Raw genomic sequence first — 17,396 nt, 5'->3', positions numbered from 1 at the left:
CAAGAAGAACATCAGTGAGGAGGAGAGAGCCGGAGTACTCAGGAGGAAACCTGACATATAACAGTGCAAACAAATAATTAGCTCACTGTTTGTGCATGCTCTCTTTCAATATACCTGCCTATATCAAAAATGTTGATCAGTTTGAAACAAAGGCTGGCTCTGTAGCAATCGTCAGATGCAGATAACCCAGTAATGTGGGGAATGCTCTGCATGAGACAAGCAACCTTGTGAAATGTATTTTCCTCGTTCTTTGACCATATAGGCATCAGATAACATACCTCATAAGTCAAAGTTGGACTTGACTTCTGTTCAGTTTGCTTAGGACGAGTAACCGGAGGAGACGTGAGTTTTCCAACTACAGCAGAAAGATCACCGGGGACACTGGAGTGCTGCTAAACCTGCTGCTAGTTCATTGCCATGGAAGGGAATTTAAAAAAAAACCCAAATGTGAAGCGCAGTTTTTCTTTTTTACAGCCATCTGCCGTTTTGCTTCCATTCCAGGGCAAACTGGCTGCACAATCTGAGTCTGAAAAGGAACTCACCTGTTCGATCTGCCATGAAATCTTCAGAGATCCGGTCATCCTCTCATGCAGCCACAGCTTCTGCAAAGAATGTCTGCAGTTGTGGTGGAAGGAGAAGGACACCCAAACGTGCCCACTCTGCATGAAGATACCCTCATCAACTGACCCACCTGTGAGTTTAGTGCTAAGGAACCTGTGTAAGACTGCTGTAGAGGAGAGAGCTGAGAGAGCAGAGACACCAATAGCAGCATCTGAGGCTCTCTGCAATCTGCACGCTGAGAAACTCAAACTCTTCTGTTTGGACCACGAGGAGCCCGTGTGTCTCGTATGTCGAGACTCAAAAGCACACAACAACCACAGATTCAGACCCATCGAAGAAGCTGCACAGGATCAAAGAGTGAAGCTCCAGGTGTTTCTCAAGTGTTTACAAGATAAACTGAAGCTCTTTGAATACGTGAAAGCAAACAGTGACCTCACTGTAGAACACAACGTAGTGCAGACTCGGTACATAGAGAGCCAGATTAAGGAGCAGTTTAAGAAGCTTCATCACTTTCTGTTTGAGGAGGAAGAGGCAAGGATCACCGCTCTGAAGACAGAAGAGCAGCAGAAGAGTCGGATGATGCAGGAGAAGATTGAGGCTCTGACCAAAAAGATAGCAGCTCTTTCTGAAACCATCAGTGCCACACAGGAGGAACTGAGAGCTGATGACTCTTTGTTTCTCTATAACTACAAGGCTGCAGCAGAAAGAGTCCAGCAGCGACCCCTGCTGGAGGATCCTGAGGTGGTCTCTGGAGCTCTGATCGATGTGGCCAAACACCTGGGCAACCTGGCCTACAACATCTGGAACAAAATGAAGGAGACAGTTTCCTACACTCCTGTGATTCTGAATCCAAACACCGCTGAAGGACACCTCATCATCTCTTCAGATCTTACTAGTGTGAGACAAGGAAGCAAACAGAAGCTTCCTGAAAACCCAGAAAGGTTTGACAGCTATTCGATCATCATGGGCTCTGAGGGCTACGACTCGGGGAGTCACAGCTGGGACGTTGAGGTTAGAAATGATGGAGTCTGGTGTCTCGGTGTGCTACAGGAGTCAATTAAGAGAAAGGGACAATTAAAGACTGGATTCTGGGAATTAAGTCGCCACGATGGGAAATACACAGCAGTTGCTCCAACACTTTCACGCAAAGTCCTCGCAGTGAAGACGCTCCAGAGGATCAGAGTTCGCCTGCACTGCGACAAAGGGAAGCTCTCATTCTTTGATATTGATACCAACACACTCATACACACCTTCAAACTCACTATCACTGAGAAGTTGTTTCCTTACATTGAGACCAAGACTCTTCCACTGACCATACTACCATCAGCCATCTGTGTAACACTGGAAGAGCAGCCACGTTTAAAGGCATCTAAAGAGTATTTGGTCCATATCCAGTGTAGTTAAGCATGTTTAGATGCTGGTCGAAGAAGTCTGCTTAGAAATAATCATAGACTTGTAATCAAACATTTCTATCATATGAAAGAAATGTGGGTGTCAGAGTATCAGAATCACATCCACAGATAGCCAGTAACAGGTGTGTCCAACAAGGAAATGCATGGCATTGGTGATGGATACTCCCATGGTACCCATCACCATCAGATACGAACAATGACAGGAACAATGGTGGAATATAACTTATCCGCATACTTCGGAATTAATAGTAAAGCACAGAAATATCTCTGTTATGCAACTTTGTTACTTCACTCCACTTGTAGATGGAAATATATATATTCCATTTATTTTTAGCTTTATTATGCTAGAAATTTTAAATTGCAAAGGCATAATAAATATTATGCTATATTCCAATACCCTGCAGTATATTAATAATAAAAATAATATCTAGCTGCAACATTAAAGTGAATAAGTGACATTAAAATCTTTATGGCATTTTTTTTTTACATGGTTTCCAGTGTTTGTGTGTAAAAGTTTAGCTATGAACAGAACGCCACCACTGAGACTCCTGCTGTGATTAACGTGTCCTGGTCTGTGTTCCTGTTCAGGGTCGTTGTTCAAATGTTGCACTACCAGTATATGTGTGGTGTACTGGGGACAAAACTCATATCTCAGTATCTTTACACAAAAATATAAATATGTTCTGACCAAATACTATTAAAATTTTAAAAAGCAGTTCTTTCACCTTGGTCTAAAATATTATGTTGTTAAATGTTACTTTTTTAAAACTTAAAGTTTAAGCCAAAATCACTGGAACAGTGTCTGGTTTAAATGCAAAACTCACAGTTTTATGTTCATTTAACTTCATGTCAGTCACGATGGATCAGTCTCTGAGCGTTGCTGACTGTGACCAGGCCGGCACGCTGATTCATAAAAGGAGTTTTCTCCTGCTGAATTTGTTGTAAAACTGTTAAATCTTCTTTATATTCATTTTTGTTCACTTAAGTGTCAAATGTGACACCAAAATTATATAGCAAAGGGGAAAAGCAAGTTTTTTGTGGTTTTTTCAAACTGGTAAGTATTTAAATAGATTTTTACTAAACCACTGAAGTGGTTCCAATATTTTAATATTTCATGTTTGAAAACAACAAACAAACAAAAAACACATTCACATTTTGCCTCCAACAGTCCTTTAATTTATTTGAATATGATAATTTATCTCAGTATTTTGCAAGTTTACGTAATTAAATCTATGAAAGTGAATGTTTCTGGGCTTCCCTGGTTAGTTACTTTTATTTTTTTGTATGTTTCCTGTTTTAGTTTGACAGTGCATCGCCTTGTCTTGTTACTTAGATTGTCTTCACCTGTCTCTCCTTCCCCACCTGTTTCCCCAGGACTTGCTTTATTTTTGTATTAAGTTTGTAAGTTTAATAAAACTGCTTTTACTTCACCCCTCATGTTTTTGAGTCCTCAGTTTGGGTCCTGCCTGCTACATAGCTTGACATGACATACTTGGGCAATCTGAGCTAAAACATCTGGAACAACATGAAGGAGGTGGGCTCCTGCACTCCTGTGATTCTTCATCCAAACTCTATTCATCTACACCTGAAGATCAAAACACGCGATCATCGAAAAACTGTTTTCATGTATTTGCACAAAGAAAGAACCACAGATGATATTACCAGTGACTGTGAGAGTGGAACAGCATGTGGACCCTTTATCCACATGTTTCATCTCCTGTTGTTTTGGTCCGTACCTGAGTGTGATTACTGTGTTCACACTGCACAAACAAACCACACCAAGGTGGAAAACAAATCAGAGTTCAATTTAAACCGACTAAACACTGCAGGTGTGAAAACACCCTTAACCCTTTACTGCATGAATTATGACAACCTCAGGCAGGAATGTTAAGTATTTTTATTCATCTTTAGGCAAGAAAAAAAGATTTGTGAACTTCATTTTTTAAAAATGTACTTTTCAAAGAGTCTTTTGAAAAGTACATGTTTGCCACCCACTGGTGGCAGGGCATGGTGTGACACATCAGTGTCCAATGTAGTGGTTTATGCGCAACTATACCATCAACACTGACACAAATACAAGAAAACAGCCTTTGAATAGCTGTAACTGTGGTGACCATTATGCATGAAAGGGTTAATCCAGAGTCAGCACATTATCAGACTGCACAGATGTAATAAATATGGGAATTAAAGGAAAGAACACTTTTAACTTGCAATTAGAAAATTCAATTAGAAATTGGCTGTGTTCAGACTGACAGATGATTCATAAAGAAGTTTGTCCAGCTCAATTCTACATATGACATTTGAAAGGGGACAGAAGTGTTTTTTGTAATACTAGTGGGCTCAAGTAATTTAATAGTCTGGAAAACCTCATTCACAAATTACCTCCAAAACATGAAATTAATTTAAACTGCAATTAATTTGTTTTTATTTTTATCCCTGAAGTAAAAAAAGAAGCTGTAAAAATTATTAGGTTTTGAGCTTAATTATTTTATCTACTTTTGCTATTATATTTTTCATAATCTTCACAGATCAGTATTGTCCCATTCACTTGGTAATATCTTTGACTGAAGTAGGTGGTTCTCTGGTGCTCTGGTACATATGTTCAGTTATGTGTAGAAGAAGAGTCCACTGGTGTTTCAAACACCCTTCTTTGTGTGAGTGTTTCTAATCAAGATTTTAGGTTTTGTTGAACCAGCTCACACAAAGAAAACTTGTTTATCTTAAACCTGAATCACAGTACACCTCTGAGTGCTCTTTCTGCTAGACTGTCATCATCTAAATCCTCTGAAGCCACATCAGTGTTCACTTTCTTGCCTTTATATAGAGTGTGCTTTGATGTTGTGGGGAGAGCTGGGAGTCTGTCAAAGGAAGTGATTAGTGGACTGCACTTCTGAGTCATTATTACTCAACTTTCACCCATAAGTAACCACCGGCATCACATCGGTTAGATTTTGGCAAAAAAATAACCTCCCTTACATGGGAGCTTCCTCACAGGCTGTTAGAGGCAACAACAGAATCAGGGAAGCTCTCATTTTATATGATATGTTAGAATCTGTAGTAAAATCCTTAATAACACATGAAAATGGGTCTTTTCAATCACAATGTTTGTTCAGAATGAATTGCTGAAGTGGAACATCTTTGAATGGCAGAAATGTACACATATAGGGAAATGTTACTTGCTATTTGTCTTCCTCTTTCGATGTGGACATAAATCACATGACAGCTTCATTTTGTCACCAATGCATTAAAACTGACCATCAGCAGCAGACACAACCAGAGGAATTACAGCTGCTGGGGGAAGAAAGCTGGGAACACTGAAACGGAGGAAGGCTGGGGTACATCTGAACCTGCTAATCAGGAAGTAAGTTTCAGGAAGCTTCCTCATTATACAATGCAAATCTAAACACTCTGAATAGATCGCTGTCACTGTAGTTCTAAATATTTAACTTTTACCTTTGATTAAAAAAAGAAATTACTTGACTTGAACTTTTTTGCAGATTTGTGTGCTGCAGTTAAAAGTTTTATGTTTTCATTAAATAAATATTTCTCTTTTGTGCATCTACTTTAATTCATGGACACTGAGTGAAATGGTCTACAGTACTGTCTCTTTACTCAGTACCATCCTGTGTCTGGTGTGCTTAGGTTAACTATGAAGCAAGATTAATGGGTTAGCCGGCTCTACTGAGCCAGAGATTTTAGTGTTGATGGCTGTTCTCGATTTATAAATAAATAATAAATAGATAAAATTTTATTTATATAGCACCTTTCAGAATCACAAAGTGCTGCACATAAGATAACAAATAATAAAAAGGTAAAACAGACAATTTAACCAAAAACAGTTTTAAAAAGGTGAGTTTTGAGTTGTTTTTTTTAAAAACAACTACTGAGTCCACAGTTCTTAATGTATGAGGGAGAAATTCCACAGTCTCGGGGCCAAAGGTGGCAAAAGCTCTGTCACCCTTAGTTCTCATATTAGTCTGTTTTATAGCAAGTAAGCCCTGATCAGATGACCTAAGGGACCTGCTAGGGACATAGGGCTGTAGCAGATCGTAGATGTAGGGCGGCGCCAGTCCATGCAAGGCTCTAAATGTCAAGACCAGCATCTTAAAATGGACTCTAAATTCAACAGGAAGCCAGTGTAGTTGAAATAGCAATGGTGTCACATGTGAGTACTTGGAGGATTTTGTCAACAGCCTATAGCTGCAGCGTTTTGCACAACCTGCAGACGAGAGAACCTTTGCTTAGACACATAAACAAAGAGTTACAATAGTCCAAGCATGAGGAAATAAATGCATGTATAGCTATCTCTAGTTCAGGGCGAGATAAAATAGGGCTTAACTTAGCCACATTTCTTAAATGATAAAAACAAGACTTTTCACATGCCCATCCAATGTGAGAGTCGAGTCAAAAGTGAAACTTAAATTCCTGATAGAGGATTTAACATACACTGAAAGAGGACCAAGGGCTTTCACTATCTGGGATAAAAATGTATTCGATTTGCCTGGTTAGATCACCAAAGTGGTTTAAAGTTGTTGGGAAGTAGCACATCTTCACTGATTCCAGTATGCTGTGTGATAAAGAGTCTCTGCTGAAGGAATAGGACATTTTTAAGCAGGATCTTACTAACATCAGTAAATTAATTTGAGGCAGATCTAATTGTGCGTTGCATTGAATACATCATCTGGATGGGAGCATTTGTTCGATATGCCTTTCTGCAGATGGGGCCTTTCCAGATTTGCAAGTCCATATAGGCACTAATGCACCCCCATAGATCAGAAAGCATTGATTACAAGCTGGATGGTCTCTCTCCTTGTCAGTCCAGAAGATGCAGTGCTTTTCTGAATCATAATCAGTTATGGCTGCTTTGACTGAACTTTAACTTGCGTTTGCAGATGGCTCAGCAAACTGTGCTCGCAGACAATGATTTCTGGGAGTATTCCTGAGTCCATGCAGTGATCTCCACGACACAATTGTTCCTGTTTTTAATGCAATGCTGCCTGAGGGCAGGAGATTTTTTAAGTCCTGCCAACTTTTGGGATTCACATTTAAACTGAGTTCTTTTTTCTTTCTTTTTTTTTGTAGGCAAAATGACTGAAAAAGATCTCTCCTGTCCTATCTGCTACGACATCTATAGAGACCCTGTCGTCCTCTCATGCAGCCACAGCTTTTGTAAAGACTGTCTGCAGCTGTGGTGGAGAGAGATAAAAATAAAATCCTGCCCAATATGCAAGACGATTCCTTTACTGAACGATCCGCCCTGTAACTTGGTGTTAAAGAACCTCTGTGAGGCCTTCTTAATGAAGAGAGTTCAAAAACCTTCACAGTCGGAGTCTCTCTGCAGTCTGCACTCTGAGAAACTCAAACTCTTCTGCCTGCACGATCAACAGCCAGCATGTCTCATCTGTCGAGATTCAAAAGTGCACAACAGTCACGGATTCAGACCCATTGATGAAGCAGCACAGGATTACAGGAAGGAGCTCCAGGAATTATTGAAGCCCTTACAGAAGAAACTGGAACTATTTGAACAGGTTAAAGAAAATTACAGTCAGACAGAACTCCAAAGTAAGATCCAGGCTTTTTACACAGAATGGCAGATTAAAAAGCAGTTTAAGAAACTTCACACGTTTCTAAAAAAGGAAGAGGAGGCCAGGCTGGCTGCTCTGAGGGCCGAGAAGAAGCAGAAATGCAAGATAATAAAGGAAAAGATTGGGGCCCTGAGCAGAGAGATAGAAACTCTTTCAGAAACAATCAGAGCCACAGAGGAGGAACTGAGAGCTAAAGATGTCTCATTTCTGCACAACTACAATGCTGCACTGAAAAGAATCCAGCAGCGCCCCCTGCTGGAGGATCCACAGCTGGTCTCTGGAGCTCTGATAGATGTGGCCAAACACCTGGGCAACCTGACCTACAACATCTGGAACAGAATGGGGGAGATGGTCTCCTACACTCCGGTGATTCTGGATCCAAACTCAGCTCATCCACAACTCATCCTGTCTGAAGATCTGACCAGTGTGAGTGTGGGACTGAGAAAGCAGCTTCCTGACAACCCAGAGAGGATAGAAAACTATTTTGTCATCCTGGGCTCTGAGGGCTTCGACTCGGGGATTAACAGCTGGGATGTTGAGGTTAGAAATGATGGAGTCTGGTGTCTCGGTGTACTAAAGGAGTCTGTTCAAAGAAAGGGACATATACACACTGGATACTGGGAACTCTGTCACCAGGATGGAAAATACACAGCATCCGCTCCACCGCTTCCAGATAAAGTTCTCTCAGTGAAGAAGCTCCAAAGACTCCGAGTTCAGCTGGACTGGGACAGGAGGAAGCTCTCGTTTTTTGATCTGGACACCAACTCACACATACACACCTTCAAACACACTTTCACTGAGAAGCTTTTTCCATACATTGGCACCAAGACTCTGCCGGTGAAAATATTACCAGTGATGGTCAGTGTAGAAAAACACAGGGTTCCATTATCAGTGAAGTTTTCGCCTCTTTCTAAACTCGGTCTGATTTAATCAAAGCAACTGAGAAATAAACATTCTTATAATGAAACAAAGCAATCTTGTATTCAGTCTCCTGGAAGTCTTCAGTGTTACTGTAATAATTTGTATTATCACAAAGTCTTTACTTTACAATGTTTCTGAGGTGACTGTGTTTGTGATTTGGTGCTGTATAAATAAAAATGAACTGAAGTGAATATAATTGAATGTTTTTTGTGAAGAGAGATGTTTGTGTATCTATCACACGTTCAGAGCTGCAGTTCTGCTTAAGTTCTTATTACTTTCAACATCCAACAGATCAGGACAAAAATAGACACACACACACATAAAAGACAAAAAAGTGAATTAGAGCACATGAATAAGCTCTTCTTAATTCTCTCCAGCAGGGAGAAAGTATGTAAACTCCTAGGCTGATAAACATGAAAGTCACCAAGGGGAAATCAACAAACTGCCGCATTTGATTCCCAAAGAGCTATGAGCTGAAAATGTGATATGTCTTAGCATGGTGTGCCGTGTATCCTTTAAAAAAAAGACAACATGAGGTCCTCGGGCTGTACAAACTGTACAACCCGAGGACAAAACAAGCCAAAGACCAAAGACTCCATCTCCAGATTAACCGGACATGAAAGTCTTGTTATTAAGAAAGACAAAGTAATATAGCAAAAACCAGACATAGGAAATGTGACGCGCACCCAGCAGATCAATTAATCCCTTTATTGTTCACTTTAGGCTCATAAAACTACAATAAACTGTAAAACTTACCAAATATGCATCTGCACAGCGCTGTCTCTTTAAATGCCCTTTTTTGCTCTGTCTGGTCCTTGGTTTTTTTCCCTGCCCAGCTGAGTACCGAGGCCAGCTCATTTGGCGGTGCGGCGGACCGTCCAATCAAGGCAAAGCGTCTCACCTATAGACACATTTTAAGAGATGGAATTAGCGTGTCTCATGTCTTAAATGTGTACGCAAGTGCTTGTGTGTTTAATCAACAGGCCGTTGTTATGTATTTTAATCACATCTGACAGCTATTACACTACAATAGTTACAAAGTGAACATAACCTTTATATACTTACCATTGCCTTATTTGCCTCTTGTGATTGAAGAGCTGCCTCTGCATTGTTTAGCTCCTCCATGTTGTGCAAGGGCAAATCCAGAGGCAGTACCCCAGCATCTACCGATTCATTGCAGCAGGGATGGCAGTTGGTTCTGACCTCCTCACGGAGTTCGTTAACTGCTCTCGTCAGGTCTGACAGCATCGTTAACATCTTTTGTGAGGTCACATCTGTTTCAAAGAACAATTCTAGAAAGATTAATGGTTTAAGCAGTGAGAGGAGAAAAACTAATATATCCATAAGTGATGGTGTAACATTCTGCATTCAAGTATAAGTTGTTGTAACTGCTAAAAGTGTTTACTAGTTTTTTCCTGTCACATATATTTGATATTTGTATATGTAGCTTGCCATCACCAGTGTGTGAATGTGTGTGTGAATGGGTGGATGACTGAATGTGTAAAGCGCTTTGGGGTCCTTAGAGACTAGTAAGTGCTATACAAATACAGGCCATTTACCATTTATACCATGTAAACTCTGAAATTCCAAGATTTTCAAACTTGCCTTGTAATAGTGGCCTCACAGAGTCTCTGGAATCTACAGAAAAAATAAATCACAAAAAGATGACATTCAGGAGTATAAACTGGTGTTCTGAAGATAAGAGCACAATGACATTGTGATGCAGCTTTAAAACAATTTTAAAAGCATACCCTTTATAGGGAAGACATCGACATCAGACTCTGCAGGCTGGGGAGATCGCAAAGCTGTGTTGGCGAAAGGTGCTGCAAGCTGGGCGGGGCATTATGATGGTTGCTATCAGTGGGCTGGGGGGCAGACTGCGGAGTGGTGAGGGCTGTTTAGAAATTTATTTAAGAATACAGACAACTTGTCAAAAAAGTATCTAACTGCTAACTAAAAGCAAAGGATCCAGAATTTGTTGCTGGCTGCTGAGCTCTGTGGGTTTTTGCAGCAGCTCTACCTGTACTAGATGCACCTGCTCCTTGTCTTTTCTATCTCTGACTTTATGTCCTCTACAAGAGTTTCTGTTTTTCTTGCTAGTTCTTCAAATGTTCAATAAAAACGTGTATGATAATTCATAATGAAGAAAGCTTTGTAATGAAGACTGTCATTTCCAAAACACTGCCCCCCTGCGTCCGCAGCGCTGTTGAAAAGGCTGTGGAAGTCCCTGTATTAAACACGTAGACCTGTGACACAAAAATCACCAAACTCGGACGACCACAGACTGTTTTCCTTCGTGGTGATGAAGGAAAACGCTGGGTTGGCATGTAAAAGGGCATTTATTCCCTTCAAAGACCTGCAGTTCAAAAAAGCGCCCCTCGTCAGCCAAACCCATCTGTTCTCTGATTGGATTGTTACATTTGTGATTGACATGACATTGACCAATCAGATGAAAGGAAGAAAAATAGGGTCAAAATTCGTACTTGTAACTTGCAGGGTTTTTTTTGGCTAAGTCCACACACAAATCTTTTTTACACATACAAAACTGATTTACAAGTACAAAATATTTATGACCACATTTTGAGCCCATAAAGTACAGCATCAAATGCAAGCATTTGCGGCACTGCAAAACGTTCATTCTCCGGTTCCAAAACCTTCTTGCTTTTTCTTTGCCCCCCAAAAAGTTATGTACAAAACGAAGGAGAACAATGCCGGTCCGTACAAAGACAGACTCGACGAAAAGGCAAAGAAAAGACACGAGGAAAAAATCAAAGGAGTGAAAGGGTCAGAACCTTACGAGCACAAAGAGTGGACAAAATACGTTAGCGTGCTGCCCAACTTTCACCACGCTCATATTTATAATTATACGGTTCTTGGAGTGAGTGCATACACTCGTGAAGTTTAGTAACTTCAGGTCACTGCAACAAGCCCAGGTACAGTTTACCCACGGATGGGTACAGGACCATTTCAATTGAATTGGTACTGAGTTCAATTGAAAGCCTGTGTGCGCTAGTACCTCTTGCCACGAGTTCCCAGAATCCTTTGCGGTTTTGCCCCTGAATGACGTCACATTTTCAATCGCTATTTTCTTGATGTGAGCTTCTACTTAGGGTTTTTTCTTCCAGTTAAGAGCAGAATTTCTTTAGTTAAGATACTGGATGTTGTGTTTTTCTCCACAATTTTAATTATAAGCTAGATACATTGCTGCTAACAGCAACAGGGATGAGTCAGTGAGTCAGTTGGGCTTGTGAATCATGATTCATGAGTCAGTAAAGTGATTCTCGAGTATTGAACGATTCGTTCATGATTCACGCATCACTAGTCTAAAGTTTTCGTGTGCGAATAGATTATGATTGTGTCCCAATTCAGGGTCTGCACGCTAGGTTTCTTTGAAAAATACTTTTTTATATCCAGGTTTTTCCTTTTTGCTGCCATCCTCCTCTCCTCCTCGCAGCGCAGGCTTGCCACTGCTAAAACTAAACAGAGCTCCCTGAAAGGCACAGCCAATCACATTGGCCATATTTTTGTCACATGCGGTAGGACTCCAGTAGAGAACGTAATTTAACTCTTTCTGCACCGCTGGGTGAATGAGACGTTGACAGATCGTTTTTTTTCTTTCTATCATGTTTGTTTTTCTTTACTCGAAGAGATCAAATTATTGGTGGGGACAATTCAATAATCGCTGGATATTGGTGGGGACATGTCCCTTCCGTCCATGCCAAATCTAACCTTTGGGCAAAAAGGCCTACAAACAAACAGCAACTGACAGCTGCTGCAGTAAAGGCCTGGCAGAGCATTAGAAAGGAGGAAACCAAGCATCTGGTGATTTCCATGAATTCAAGACTGGGGCTCCCGGAAGACTGGAATTAGGAAGGGCAGGTTTTCGAACAAGAGCGACAGGATTAACCCGTCCTGTGTGCCAGAGAGGACTCGGATCTACTATGACAAATGTAACTTGCCACTGTTCAGTACAGAGGCTAGGTTGATTGAAAATAACATTAAGTTATTTGAACTCCTCGTAGATGTCACATACATACTTAAAAGTACGACTGCTGAGCCAGACAGAACTGCTCTCAAGTGTTGCAATAAAACTGGCACCAAACAAAAAAAAAAAAGTAAGAAAGAAAACTTCAGGCTGCCACTGCAGTGAAGGCATGGCAGCCTGAACCAAGTAACGAAGCGGACGTTTTATTTTCAGGTATTTAATTTGTTCAATTACTTTTGAGCCCCTGAAATAAAGGGATTGTGTTAAAAATGCTTCAGTTCCTCACATTTTATGCAATATTTTGTTCAACCCACTGAATTAAAGCTGGAAGCTGCACTTTAACTGCATCTGACTTGTTTAATTTAAAATTCATTGTGATAATGTACAGAAACAAAATTAGAAAAAAAAATGTCTCTGTCCAAATATTAATGGACCTAACTGTATGCTTGAATGATTCACGGGTGGTCTACAGTTACGTATATCAAAAAGCAAAACAAAGCATTTTTCCTTTTACAAAAATCTCCTTTTATTGGATTTTCTCAAACCTGAACACAGAATGGCAGGAGGCTGCTTTTTCTATTCTTTTACGATGCAAAAACATGTTGCAGCAGCAGTAACCACTAATCTGTCTCCTTTTCTCTTCAAGTTACAGAGTTACTTAAGCACATTGACCTTTTTATGTTGGTCCTTGTTTTTGGTGTTTCTTTTTTAAAAACACAACTGTTAGGCCCTATTTATGCTTTAGTGTTTGAAATTATTTTTTAATGCTATAATTTCTTGTCAGCATTGTTAGCCTGTGTGTATTCTTTGTTTGCACCCTTTGTAACAGGAGACTTCTTCTGTTTGTCAGGCTATTGCTGAATGAAATGCTTCATGTTAACATATTCTGTGCTCATGTAATCCTTCAGATGTTGACATATCAGTTACCTTTTATTACTCAGTGTTCTAATGGCATCCTGTGACTTTGGTAGATAACTTTACCAAAAACATGCAAAGTGTTGCCATAATCTGTACTGTTCTTTGGACCTCTTACAAAATTAAATTAAAGTAATAAAGACAACCTGGTTTCATGCACCACCATTTATTTGACATTTCTACAACACCTCTCTCCACCCCATATAGAAATGAATCACACACCCTTTTAAGTATGCATCTTCCTCATTCATTGCTCATACTGGTGTCAAATTCCATTCACCGTGACACTTTCAGTTTCTGGACTATATATTTAGATTCTTTGTTAGAAAAGAGAGGACGTTCAACGACAGCAAGAAGGATACGGGAACACTGAAATACAGGGAATATCAGGATACTGACACTTCAACACGATGCTGCTGATTCCATGTTACAAACAGAAGTTTTACAGAAGTCACAGCTAAAAGGGAAAGTAAGTTTGAAGAAACTTCTTGAGTGGACGTCTCATTGTTTTCATTGTTGTCACTCCAGGACAAAATGTCTTCTCAGTCGGAAAAGGATCTCTCCTGTCCCGTCTGCCGCGACATCTATAGAGATCCTGTCATCCTGTCATGCAGCCACAGCTTCTGTCGATTCTGTCTGCAGACGTGGTGGAGAAAGAATCTAAAACACAACTGCCCACTTTGTAAGAAGACAAACCTGTCAAATGATCCGCCCCGTAACTTGGCGTTAAAGAACCTGTGTGAGGCTTTCTTACTGCAGAGAGATAAAAAAGCTTCTGCAGTGTCTGAGCCTCTCTGCCGTCTGCACCATGAGACACTCAGACTTTTCTGTTTGGATCATCAGCAGCTGGTGTGTGTCGTCTGTCGAGATTCAAAAGCGCACCAAGACCACAGATTCAACCCAACTGAAGAAGCCGCCCAGGATCACAGAGAGGAGCTTCAGAAACACCTGAAGCCCTTACAAGATAAAATGAAGGTGTTTGAACAAGTCAAAGGAAAGTTTGATCAAACAGCAAAACATATAAAGGTCCAGGCACAGCAGACGGAGAAGCAGATAAAGGAGGAGTTTAAAAAGCTTCTGCAGTTTCTACAAAATGAAGAGAAGGCCAGGCTGGCTGCTCTGAGGACAGAAGAGAAAAAGAAGAGTCAGATGATGAAGAAAAAGACTGAGGATCTGAACAGAAAAATGGAAACTCTTTCAGAAACAATCAGAGCCACAGAGGAGCAACTGAGAGCTGAAGACGTCTCATTTCTGCACAACTACAAGGCTGCAGTCAACAGAGTCAAGCAGCGCCCCCTGATGGATGCTCCACAGCTAGTCTCAGGAGCTCTGATAGATGTGGCCAAACACCTGGGCAACCTGACCTACAACATCTGGAATAAGATGAAGGAGAAGATGGTCTCCTACACTCCTGTGATTCTGGATCCAAACACAGCTCATCCACAACTCATCCTATCTGACGATCTGACCAGTGTGAGTCTTGGAGGGAGACAGAAGGTTCCTGATAATCCAGAGAGGTGTCACTGTTGTAAAGTTGTTCTGGGCTCTGAGGGCTTCGACTCAGGGACTCACATTTGGGATGTTGAGGTTGGAGAAGAGGGATTTTGGGCCTTTGGTGTTGTAAATGAGTCTTATGAGAGAAAGGTAGAAGCACTGTCAGGTGTCTGGCAATTATGTTTCGAGGATGAAAAGTACATAGTAATAACACCAGGTACATATGAAGTTTTGTCAGTAAAGAAGCTGCAGAGGGTCAGAGTTCAGCTGGAGTATGACAGAGGGAAGCTCTCATTCTTTGATCTGGATGCCAACACACTCATACACACCTTCGAACACAATTTCACTGAGAAGCTGTTTCCTTATCTTTTGACTGAGAAGAAACCACTGAAGATATTACCAGTGATCTTGAAAGTGGACGAGCATATAACTCCTCTATCAACAGATTTTTGGTTTCATTTTGAAACCAGTAACAAGTCCTAGCATTAATAGTTGCAAGATACTAAGAAAGAGCAAAAAAAGAATCCATACACATCCTCCTCATCCTGTACATATTTGTTTCCAGGCAGTTCTTGTTTCTTTAACAACATGAAGATCCAGTTACAGAAATATTCAGCTACGGTATTTGCTGCTGAGATTTTAACAATATAATATAAAATACACCCAACAAACTCACATACACAACTTTATCTGGGAATAAGAAAAAACCCCAGACATGAATACAAGCGTGAGGAGCGTCTACAGAACTATTCCAGTTTATAGGCAAAAACTCAAACGTGCCAAGCCTGTAGTCAAAACTGTGAAGAAGTGGACTAACGCAGCAAAGCAGGAACTGCAGGACTGTTTTGACTCCACTGATTGGACTGTTTTTGAAGCTGCATCTGAGAACCTAGACGAGCTCACGGACACTGTGTGTCATGGTCCGTGGTCCTGTGTCTGCGCTGACGGATGCTCCACGCCAGTCCGTCGTTAGTCACCTCACAAACATCAGATAATAACAACTACCGAGCAGGAAACGAAGACTGCAGTGAATGTGTTGACAACTGAGTCACTCGAGTTTGGCATGTTTGGAGAGCAGAAACAGATAATCATCATTAAGCTTCGGTGGAGGGTTGGAGACTGGTCCCAGGAAGAACACACATAATAATGGATCCAAATATTTATGATGGTTTTGGTTGTAGATTTAAATATCACAGAGGAGCGGAGTCTGAAATGTAAAGGGCCTTTCTTCTTCTTCTTCTTCTTCTTGTTTTGGACCAAGTTAAAGCCGCCGTGAGCTCGTGTTTTCCACTTTCATATAATTCACCAAATGAATGCCTGCTTTACTCGTATTTCTGCATGTCATCAAGGTTATTTATTTAGATCAAATTTGTAATTAACATTAAAATATGAACTCTGATGTCTGTTTGGTGAATATTAAGGTACCAACAGGCAAAAAAGTGTCAAATGGTTAATTAGTTATATTTAAAAAGTAAATTAAAACCAGCTGTTTTATTTTCCATCTTTATGTCCTTTATATTTACCATATTGACGTATGAGTGGAGTCAATCTGAACATCTTCGCAGATGAAAGGACGACTACATGCATGTTTATAAGACAGTGTCTCAAATCCACTCTACACACTCGTTCTGTAACAGTTCCTCTAATGTCCACTAGAGTCTGGCGGTAATGAGTCAGTCCCCATAGGCTCCCATGTTAAAATGTCCAGCTTTACAGCACAAATAAAAATGCTTACAGACAAGTGCATCCATGGTTTTGGCTAACTAGTTTCCTCCTTCATAAGGTGTTTGTATTTTTAATGACTCGTCTGTTTAATTTTTATTTGGCTTAAAGTTTGATGCTGTTGCTGCTTTCACTCTCAGGCAGGTAGAGTTACAGGCGTCACCTCGGCTAACTGAGTCTGAACCGGACCTTTCGACTGTGTTTGTGCTGTTGGTGCCTTGTGGAGCAAGGAGCAAGTGTGCTTCAGCGTTGGTGAATGAAATACTAATATCTGCCTGTACTAAGCACTAATTAGCAGGTACGAGTGTCTGAGAAACTGCACTCGGTTTCTGAATGAAGTTGTTCTTTTTGTTCAAAGGTTTTTGTCAAACTGAACACTGATTCAGTCACTTTGCTGGTGTGACTTCACTACAAACTCAGACTCAGCTCAGAAACCGTGTATGGTGGAATTGGGACATGAAATCAAAGTTTTGTTTTGTTTTCTGTTCATTGATGATTTCTCGTTGTAACATGAAATAATTTTATCGGCACCTGTGAACAACCATGTTTGCTTTCAGTAGATGTTGGGAAACATGCAGTTACATTAAAAATGAAAAACACATCCTGTGTTTGTGTCTGCAAACTGCACCCACTCACTGCCCAGTAACATGCCAACAGTCTGTTTGTTTTGGGCAAATAGCAACTGTTTTAATGCCAATGATTCATTTTTGGTGTATTTATTTGCTGCACTGAAACATTTGCTCAGATTTTGTTTCGTGAAAAAGGATCTCTGTGTTGTTTTGATACTGCGTGTATGTACGA

At 40.5% G+C, this 17,396-nt stretch overlaps 3 protein-coding genes across 3 annotated transcripts; all 3 read left to right on the top strand.

The window, feature by feature from the left end:
• The first annotated feature begins 325 nt into the window (after positions 1-325).
• Positions 326-3,403, top strand: LOC146710320 (E3 ubiquitin-protein ligase TRIM35-like). Its single transcript, XM_085457728.1, has one exon. It carries the CDS (start codon positions 418-420, stop codon positions 1,963-1,965), a length of 1,548 nt encoding a protein of 515 aa, XP_085313854.1. The 5' UTR covers positions 326-417; the 3' UTR covers positions 1,966-3,403.
• A 1,315-nt stretch (positions 3,404-4,718) lies between these two features.
• Positions 4,719-8,710, top strand: LOC146710319 (zinc-binding protein A33-like). The gene is made up of 2 exons (XM_085457730.1): positions 4,719-5,334; positions 7,056-8,710. Exon 2 carries the CDS (start codon positions 7,061-7,063, stop codon positions 8,486-8,488), a length of 1,428 nt encoding a protein of 475 aa, XP_085313856.1. The 5' UTR covers positions 4,719-5,334; positions 7,056-7,060; the 3' UTR covers positions 8,489-8,710.
• Positions 8,711-13,694: 4,984 nt separating this feature from the next.
• LOC146710318 (E3 ubiquitin-protein ligase TRIM35-like) lies at positions 13,695-16,614 on the top strand. The gene has a single exon (XM_085457727.1). It carries the CDS (start codon positions 13,914-13,916, stop codon positions 15,354-15,356), a length of 1,443 nt encoding a protein of 480 aa, XP_085313853.1. The 5' UTR covers positions 13,695-13,913; the 3' UTR covers positions 15,357-16,614.
• The last annotated feature ends 782 nt before the right edge of the window (positions 16,615-17,396 follow it).

The sequence above is a fragment of the Copadichromis virginalis genome, linkage group LG5 (genome assembly GCF_057382275.1).
Source record: "Copadichromis virginalis isolate Kocher_CV1m ecotype Utaka linkage group LG5, C_Virginalis_male_GT1.1, whole genome shotgun sequence".
NCBI classification, from domain to species: Eukaryota; Metazoa; Chordata; class Actinopteri; order Cichliformes; family Cichlidae; genus Copadichromis; species Copadichromis virginalis.
Note: the sequence above shows the minus strand (reverse complement) of the source record. Positions and strands in the feature narration are given on the sequence as shown.